General features: G+C 39.2%; 1 protein-coding gene across 3 annotated transcripts in view; it reads left to right on the forward strand.

Annotated features, from left to right (window-relative positions):
• The window catches only part of USP47 (ubiquitin specific peptidase 47), a 50,756-nt gene extending 42,335 nt beyond the window's left edge, over nt 1-8,421 (forward strand). For 2 of the 3 annotated variants that reach the window (XM_017726306.1, XM_017726307.1), the window contains exons 21-28: nt 362-537; nt 697-777; nt 1,797-1,912; nt 2,622-2,740; nt 4,276-4,406; nt 5,744-5,791; nt 5,883-6,013; nt 6,992-8,421. In XM_017726306.1, coding sequence (XP_017581795.1) covers nt 362-537; nt 697-777; nt 1,797-1,912; nt 2,622-2,740; nt 4,276-4,406; nt 5,744-5,791; nt 5,883-6,013; nt 6,992-7,166 — 977 coding nt within the window. In that variant the 3' untranslated portion in view covers nt 7,167-8,421. The remainder of the gene's footprint in view (nt 1-361; nt 538-696; nt 778-1,796; nt 1,913-2,621; nt 2,741-4,275; nt 4,407-5,743; nt 5,792-5,882; nt 6,014-6,991) is intronic. The other variant, XM_008644054.2, reaches the window with a different exon arrangement.
• Nucleotides 8,422-9,569: the final 1,148 nt, after the last annotated feature.

The following is a 9,569-nucleotide window of genomic DNA, read 5'->3' on the forward strand; positions in this document are numbered from 1 at the left end:
CGGTTCCCTCTCCCTTGAAGCAGGGCAAAGCTGTAGGAGGATTATCTGCAGTTGCTCCATGGGATTCTGTTTGTTGTCTTTCTGCTCCACTATGTCACTGAATGCAAACCAGGGCGGTTTGGCACTGTTGTGTCCCCCCCCGAAATATCTGCCCATAAACACTTAAAATGCAGCAAAGCTGTTAAAGGTTATAATAACATCATTAGATAAAATGTCCACGTAGCCATGAACCATAATTCAGGCTTTTCAGTACTGTTTTGCTGCAAGTGGTAACTTCGAATATATAGAAATTGTGTGTGAGAGCGCTTTTTGTTTTGGTAGCAAGGTGTTTCATACCATTTTTATCTTTGTTTTTGCTTAGGGCTGATGGTGCATGTTGATAAAAGAATTACACTGTCTGCCTTCAAGCAACACTTGGAGCCTTTTGTTGGAGTTCCATCTTCTCACTTCAAAGTCTTTAGAGTCTATGCCAGCAATCAAGAGTTTGAGAGCGTTCGGCTGAATGAGACCCTTTCGTCATTTTCTGATGACAATAAGGTTATTCAGAAGTTATTTTGCATCATTAAAAATATATTGGTACAATATAGATAAACTTAATTTACAACAAGTGAAATAATTATTGTGGTCTTCGTAGTGTGTTACAAAATGTAATTCTGATTTTGATACTAGTTCTAACATATTCCTTTTGCCTTCTAGATAACTATTAGACTTGGAAGAGCCCTTAAGAAGGGTGAATACAGAGTCAAAGTCTATCAGCTTTTGGTAAATGAGCCTGAGGTAAGGCATTGAATGTTTCAAGACTGATTCATGAAAATATTAGTATGTGGCCTGGCCAAGGTTTTGCTTTGAAATCTTGGGAAAAAATGAAACTCCTTCTTTTCTTTACATTTCCCTGCAAGTTTTTCTGGACTTAGAAAGGGAGTTTGAGATGATTTCTGTTCCAAGTAAGCAACTGGAATGTGATTTACAGTGTCTCTAAAGTGTCTTTATTTCTATGGTGTAAATGGAGGACAAGTGAATTGTTTCTTTGTTTCCCTTAAATGCATGACAGTCATGTAGCATTCTCTCCAAAGAAGAAAGTGTGTTTGCTCGTGGTTGTGGTTTTCAGTGATGTCGAACTGATCTAATTCATTGCATTCATGTGCTGCAGACAGTGCTTATCAGGGTGGTTTTCTGGGTAATGGCCCTCTGCATAAGGCAAGCCTGAAGCCAAAGTGCCTCTCTTGCAATAGTGCAAGCTTGTTACATCTTTTGGGGCATGAAGAATATAGAGGTGATGTCACTATATAGATTGCAGTCTTTAGAAGCTGACTTTGTATGCACTTTATGTTTTGGACAAAACTGCAGGATATGTATTAATTATGAGGAAAGACTAACTGAACTGCTAAAGCAGGGAATAATAAAAGTTTTAAAGTAACTCCCATGGAGTCATGGAGTTCTGTCTGATCCATGAAAGGCAAGAAAGTGGCATTTTTATTATCATGTGGCTTATTTAATATGAAAGCTCCTTTCCCAGTGTTTGGAATGTGAATGTAATGGTAGCAGTTAGCAGCACAGCACAGGCAGTATTTCTGCACAGGCATTCAGAAGGTTTGAGTGCTCTGCCGAAGGGCAGCTGCAACACAAATTAGTTACACCCCATTTTAATGAATTCATTGCCTACCTTGTTAATGAGAAGCCTTTACTGGTCTTTTTTCCAGGTGGATGGGACTGGTCATAAGGTATAAACAGAGGCAAATTACAGTTCTGTGTTCAAAAGAACTCTGTCTTTAATGTCTTTCTGTTTATGTTGACAGCCATGCAAGTTTCTTCTAGATGCAGTTTTTGCTAAAGGAATGACTGTCCGACAGTCCAAAGAGGAGCTGCTTCCTCAGCTTCGAGAACAATGTGGCCTAGACTTGACAATTGACAGGTAAACCTGATTAAATATCACTCTAAAATGTGTTTGGGGATTTCTTTCCTCTTGTGGAGAAGGAAAATCATGAAAGAAGCAGAAATAAATTGCTGTGGTCTTTGAATCAGTTTGTGAATACAAACACTAATTCAGCAATTCTTCGCTTTCATCTCATGCAGAATGACTTCTATAGGGGATAATATTTACCTAGAATTGCCTGTGTGCAACATGTCTGCAGCTTTAAATCTCTCTAATGATGGTTTCCTTCAGAAAGGGGAACATTAAGTAAATCAATTCATAAAAGAGCCACCTGCTCTCTACATGCAGGCCTAGCGTAGATCACTGCAGCAAATTACTTGTGCAGCATCATCATGTGTATGTACAGCACTGATTTGTGCTGTCTTCCCTTTACCATAATTGGGTAATCCCTAATTAGGAAACTGTTTTCTTCCCTTAAATCCCTGCATATTTCTTGCATTGAACAAATGGAACACAGACTTGTTTTCCTTGTGTTTATGAATGATTCAACACTAAGCCAGTAGTGGCACCCTGCTGTCAGGACTGTTTCAGAACATTAAACTTGTTCCTGCTAAACCTCACCAAACCTTGCATTAATGAGCTGTAGTATTTCAGTTTTGTCAGAAAATACTCAGTTTTTATCTCTGGCAGTGCTAAGTGTTCATGAGCAGATAGAAGCTCACTGGGGTTTTTGGTGATGTATTTATAGGTTTCGCCTACGAAAGAAAACATGGAAGAATCCAGGCACTGTGTTTCTGGATTATCATATCTATGAAGAAGATATCAATATTTCCAGCAATTGGGAGGTCTTCTTAGAAATACTTGATGGTAATGATTTATTTTTGAATTGGTCCTGGTGATGACTAGTTAGCTGAAATATATGTGTGCATATACATAATACATTTGTATCGTTTGTTTTAAGTCAGCACAGCAGTTCAGGCATTTAGTAGTTTTCAGACAGGATTGCAAAACCACTTCTGTCAAGAAGAGCTAATTTTGGAACAGAACTTTTGTTCATCAAAACAATTTTGGAATCAAATATTAGAGAGCAGATTGTTTCTGAAATTCTGCTTAAATATCATTTAAAATATGCCATTTCTTAAGCAATCCTTGGCATATACACTTAAAATTTTGATTCTGAATGCAAAAGCATAATTTAAGGGTAAGAAAAGAAGGCCATGCTGTTTGTCCTCCGGATTAACAGATGCTGCTGTTAATGTATAGATGAAGAATGTGAATTCCATTCACTCAGGAATTTTCTTCCCAAGCATACCTGATTTAAGAAGTCTCACTTAGCAGTTAGTCACAGCTGTGTTCAATTCTGGTATTTTCAGTTCTAACAGAATTGTGCCAATGCAAGTATCAAAATATGAAATGAACCTGGGAGGTTCAGGAGGCCCACAGATTCCTATGGACATACATGTCAGCTCACACTGCAGTTAAAACTTTACAATTTAAATTCTTTGTTATTAGATTTAGATAATTACTGTAGTGTTTCTGTAGTGAGTTGGTCTTGGAGATACAGCTTTAGACACTGCAGCCCACCTAACTCACAGAGAGATTACAGAACACTCGAAAGCCCTGTAATCTATAATGGGTTCATGCAAAACAAGCATGTAATATTTGCCATAAAACTCTAAGCCACATGTTCTGCATGTGCTAGATTATAAAATTATAGACTAATTAAAAGTAAAAATAAAATCAACCATTGGAGATTTCACTTATGCTTATCTCATTGTAATATAAACAATATTGCTCCGTCAGCCAGAGACTGCTCTGGAACCTGAAACAAGATATAAAAAGGCTGGAGGCAGCACATACTAAAGCTCTTGAAGGTGGTGGGTGGAAAGAAGAGTTCAATAACAAGTGTGGAGTTGGTGAGGGAGATCTAGAAGTTGAATGGGGAAATCTAGAGATCTAGAAGTTAAATGGGGAAAGCTTATTTTGGTAAAGGAAGTGAAGCACATGATAGGAAGGCCTCATGCAAATGCCAGATCTGGAGTCAGGTTCTGGTTAGGTGGAGAGATACTGTGTGGATAACTGAGCTGGGTGTTATGGAAAACTGTGCCCTAAAGAACAAAAACTGGCATGGCTTCAAGGAGATCCTTCCCATGAAAAATTCCTTTAAAGGAGCTGATAACACTAGCTGATAACTTCAGCTAAGTCCTATTCCTTTCCTCTTCCCCGATTTTATAAGTGAACTGCTTGCAGCACACTGGGTTACTTAATTTGTGTATGTATCTGTAGGACAGTCTTCCATATTAGAGTATGGTTAAACTATGGACAAACCCTAATTTAAAATAGTATTTTTTGTGATATTAATACAATAATACAATTGATAAAATAATCTATTTCTTTGCTAGGAGTAGAAAAGATGAAATCCATGTCACAACTTGCTGTTTTATCGAGACGATGGAGGCCGTCAGAAATGAAATTAGATTCTTTCCAGGAAGTCGTACTAGAAAGCAGCAGTGTCGAAGAATTAAAAGAGAAGGTAAAATGTGTAACATGATGCAAGTTTCTTGTGATGACCAAGAGCCTTATTGATGTTCTGTGCTGGGAAGCACAAAGATGTCATAGCTCCAAAAATCTTGTTGCATGGTGATAATTTTTCTCCAGGAATGGATAACCTATCCCATCCCATTACCAAAGCCACATGAATTACCAACTTTACTTCTTAGTTTCACATAATGGTCTGGTATGAAAGTATTCAGGTGAATACATGCTAAAAAAGTCATATCTTGATGTTTAAGCAGCTTAATAGTACCTGTTTCCCTTATCCTCAAAAAACACACATGAAAGAAAAGCTAAGCCATTGCCACTTTGTGTTTTTCAAGCTAATGTTTTGTTATTCCAAAATACCAAACCTTTCAGCCTCCTCATACTTGAATTTGAGAGCTGTTGGTGAGGGGTGGTGTTGCTGTATCAAGTAGGTTGAACTCTGTTTTGGTTGGAAAGTATGGCTGTGGTATGGTTTGGTTTTGCTTAAGGCCAGGACCCTCTAACAGCTAAGCAGACCAGTGTCATCCCAGCAGAAATCTGGAGCAGGAGTGTCTCCTACTGAGACTGTTTCCTTAATCCAGTGTATCACAGGGTTCCACTCTTGGAGAAATGTTTATTTATGTGTGGCAATGCCCAGTTGTTAGGAGGCCACCTTGGATGTTGAGGCCAGCAAAACTGCTGGTGTCAGTGACCCTGAGAATTGTTAAATTAGGGGGGTTAGTTCACAGGCTGGGTTTGTGCTTTACACGGATTAAGCTATGGGCTGCTTTCTTGTATTCTTCAGATAGAAATGAAGTTGTGGCTACAGGTACTTGCATGCAGTCAAGAATTCCTCCTCACTTGTATCTGAAGAAAAGAGTTGGCTGCCCTTGTTTTCTTAAGAATTGATATGCAGGGAGCAATTTTAAAGTGCTGGTAGGAAGTGCAGGTGTGTGGAGGTGGGTCTTAGTCATGCATATTTTGCAGCTGTGCCTGCTCCCAGGCTGAGTGGGTAACAGCTTCCTGTCACACAAGGAAACTGCTGAGGGTTTAACATGAGGCAGTCAGTCTCTGTATCCTGGAACTTGCATGTTACTAATTGTTTCTACGAACATTTGTATCTCCCCTTCAGTATTAAGAGAAGTGTGATGAAATACTGTCACAGCAAGGGTCACTTGTGACACACACTGGTAACTTGAGAAATGTTAAGAATGTGTACTTGTCACTGTTGTTTTGTACATTGGAGGACTTGCAGATAATTCACTTCTAGATTTGGCAGCTACTGACTTTATGTAGACATTGTGTAATGGTGCTTTGGAATAGTATTAAATCCACCATTTCTCTTCACAGCTAAGTGAAATAAGTGGAATACCCTTGGAAAACATAGAATTTGCAAAGGTAAGTAAGATTTTGTGTATTTTTAGGTTTTAATGGCACAGATGTGTGAATGTGAGTTTTATTGTATTAACTAAGTAATTGGTTTTTTCAGGGTAGAGGAACCTTTCCATGTGACATTTCCATACTAGAGATTCATCAAGACTTGGACTGGAATCCAAAAGTATCTACATTGAATGTCTGGCCTCTGTACATTTGTGATGATGGTGCAGTAATATTTTATAGGTATGTCTTTCATTACAGTATCATAAACCATGCAAAAAAAGAGCTGTAGTTAACATTTAAGGGGTGATGTAATGGACAGGAACATAAAATACTCTTCTGTTATCTTAAAGAAAAGAAGGTTTAAAATATTCAGCTGAAATATTTGTGCTTCTCAGCTTCCTAAAAGTCTGAATATTAATTAAGTTTAAGAAAACAAGCACTGCACCCTTTTACTCAATCCTCCCTTCCAAACCACTGAAATTAAAGCTAATGCTTGAGTGTGTATCTGGATTTAATTTCTTAAAATTAAAATAGAACCACATCCCACGTGGAGTTTGTGAGTGTCTTGCTGTAGGTTTTGGAGAGCAAGGATTTTATTTCCTGAGTTTATTCCTTTGAGAAATTAGTATGGCTTCTTTCTAAAAAGCCTGTTACGATAAAAATTCTATTAATATGAAAAATGTTGATCAGCTGGTGGCAGGAACCTGGGGCAGGAGCTGAGGACTGAGAGCTGGAATATTTTCATTTCTCCTAAACTCGGTGGGTGAGGCAACCTCATGGACACATTGTTTCTGTGGTATTTTTCATAATTGCATGCGAGCTGGGGAGAAACAGCTGGTTAATAATGTGCTGGTCTTGATGAAAATTACTTGTGAGAACATCTGGCAGGGACTGGCTGACACACTGCTTCCAGCTGTTGGCACTGTGACCAAAAGAGCAGAGCAGAGCTGTAGCTGTCTATACAGAATAGGAGTAAGAGAGATGGAGGAGTATGGGCTTGTTTCTTCCCCTGGTCTGTAGTCAGTCAGAATGCTGAGTGTTCCTGCTGGAAAAGCAGGTTTAGACACATTGCCTGTTTCTGCAGAACAGAGCAATCCCTGAGAAGTATTGTGCTTAGTTGTGGTTTCTACTAAGTTGCTTCAAGTAAAAAAAAAAAAAGCAGAAATCTACTTATGGTTACTGTATTGATCTGAATTTGAACCTATGTTTACATTTTAGGGATAAAACTGAAGAGTTAATGGAATTAACAGATGAGCAAAGAAATGAACTGATGAAAAAAGAAAGCAGCAGACTCCAGAAAACTGGACACCGGGTAACCTACTCTCCCCGTAAAGAAAAAGCACTAAAAATTTATCTGGATGGAGCACCAAATAAAGATTTGACTCAAGACTGATACTTGCTATAGCATTTTCCCTGGGGAATTTTTTTTGTTTCCAATCAAAAGGTTCACTACTACTGTGTAGTGCCATTACGGCAGGACATTCATTAGGTGTAAAGCGCTGACACCAGCACCGGCCGGGCGGGGGCCGGCCCAGCGCGGGGCCCCGCTGGGCACTGTTTGACTTGGAATCATGTTGTGCACTATAGTCAAATGTACTGTAAAGCTAAAAGGGATGTGCAAATAAAAGCTTAGAACTCAAAAGTGGGCGGGGAGGGAAATGAGTGGAAATTGTTGAGGACAGTGTGCACATAGTAGCTAGTGAAACTAGCCTCCAACAGGATACTCATAGCTTAATAATAAAAGCTGTGCAAAGGCCATGAAAGAATCCTTTTCTCTGTTTGTTTCACTGATACACGCATTACCTCATCAGAGAGTCTGGAGTAAATGTTAACACATTGGTTCTAGGAAAGCAGCGGGAAAGGGCTGGACATGGGAGTGCTGCCAGTGTCAGGTTTTAGAATATTCTTCCATAAAACAGGGGGTCTGAGAGGTGTCTGCAGGAAGCTGCCAGCAGGCATTGTTTGTTTGCAGAAGTGCTGTTGTAAGGTAAAGTGGTTTTCTAATAGGTTACTGAAGCCAGTGAGCAGCTCTAGTATATTGCGTTCGATGTGTAAATAAAATCTGCCCTATCCATTTACCAGAACTGCAGTTCAGCTATTTACCATGGTATTTCTTTACACATATCAACATTCATTGTGTACATTTGGAAGTATAGTTGCCTATTTAAATTTGTATTCATTTTATGTTTGATGATGCTGGGTAATTTAGGGTTGTTCTTCCCCTTGTTGCTAAGTTTTTGTTCTGTTCCGCTACTTTTTGTACATTTTGTTTTTAAGACTATTACAACTTTGCATCTTCTCCACCCGCTGAAAGTCAATTTATTTTTCCCAGAGTTGATTCCATAGCTATATGTAGTCAAGTATTGGGGCAGCCTCTTAACACCTCAACGTACAAACTTGGTAGTTCAGGCTGTGGTGCAAAGACTGATGCAGTCAACATGATTTCATTGCAAAGCCTAGGAACAGCAATTTTTTGCTTTGGTCCATAAAGATCAATAGAGAACAATTCTCCATAGTTTTTGGAAAAACCACCTAATTTATAACAATCAAAAGATTTTGGTAAACTTTTTCATGCCAGATGCTGTTTACAACAATGAACATGCCAATAAAACATTTGTTCATTCTGTTGTGTTATTTTAATCATTAAATGCTGTGTTTTTTATTTAAAAAATTATGGGAGTGTTTCATGGAAATACAGACTTTCCCAAGGCAGTGCTGGAATTGCAAGGCTGTGTGTTTGTGTGTATGTGCACACCCCCTCCATGTACAGAGTGTTACAGGAACTGCTTTAAAGCCTGGCTGCTGCTCCTCTTTACATTCACACCAAATTTTTCTTCAACTGTGAGTTTCCTTTCCCAGAACTGAATTTCTCACCAGTGAAACTTCTAAGTATAATTGGCAGCTAAATTCCGCTCCAGAGGGAAAGGGGTGTTCAATAACAGAACCTTCAGCTCTTCCCTGCGTGCTGGCCCACAACAAAAATGCTGAGGAATCTGTCAGCTAGAGAACCAGGCATTGCACAGAGGCATTCCCTCATTATTCCTCTTCTGACTGCCCTGTGCTGCCTCTTGGCCAACATAGGGGAGGTGGAAGTGGGGGCAAAGGAGCAGAGAGGGAGTACCATCCCCTAGGTAGGGTACTTCATTAAACTACCATTTACCATAGATAGAGACTGCTAAAAGCATCCTTAAGAACTTTTGGAAGAGAGAAAAAAACTACTTATCAAATGTATTGTAAATTTTCTTCAAACTCAGACATTGGGGAAGGCAAAAATGTAGAGATGAAATTCAGGGACTGCAGCATCAAGAACTTGAAGGGAGAACACTGTCATTAAGAGGGCAATATTTACAGACTGTTACCACTCTCATGGATATTTTTTACACGGGAAAATTGCAGTAACATTTAATTCCTTCTCTTTGTATAGATGGGGCTGTCTCTAAAGCACAGTAATTTTATTAGGGGTAAAAAAGGTAAATTCAGTGAACTCTCAGAGCCGGTGTCTGTGTGTGTGTATTGGTGTGAGAATTGGTTGTAGAGTCCTTAAACCAAAAGTCAAGACAGTTCTGATGAGATATCCTCCCTGTGTATAATGATGACGGTACCCTAGGAGTTTGTTGAAAAGCCTTCATGCACCAGAAATGGTGCAAGATGTGCAGATTGGTAGCACAGTCATACACCTGTTCCAGTTATTGGTGCTCTGCTGTTCCAAACTAGACGTGAGCAGTAGGGATGTTCTGGGAAGAAGTGCCATGTAAAGTTACTTGGCTGGAACCTCTTGTCGTGTTTTACCATGTGC

This window comes from Corvus brachyrhynchos, unplaced genomic scaffold, assembly GCF_000691975.1.
Source record: "Corvus brachyrhynchos isolate BGI_N302 unplaced genomic scaffold, ASM69197v1 scaffold281, whole genome shotgun sequence".
In the NCBI taxonomy this organism is placed as follows: Eukaryota; Metazoa; Chordata; class Aves; order Passeriformes; family Corvidae; genus Corvus; species Corvus brachyrhynchos.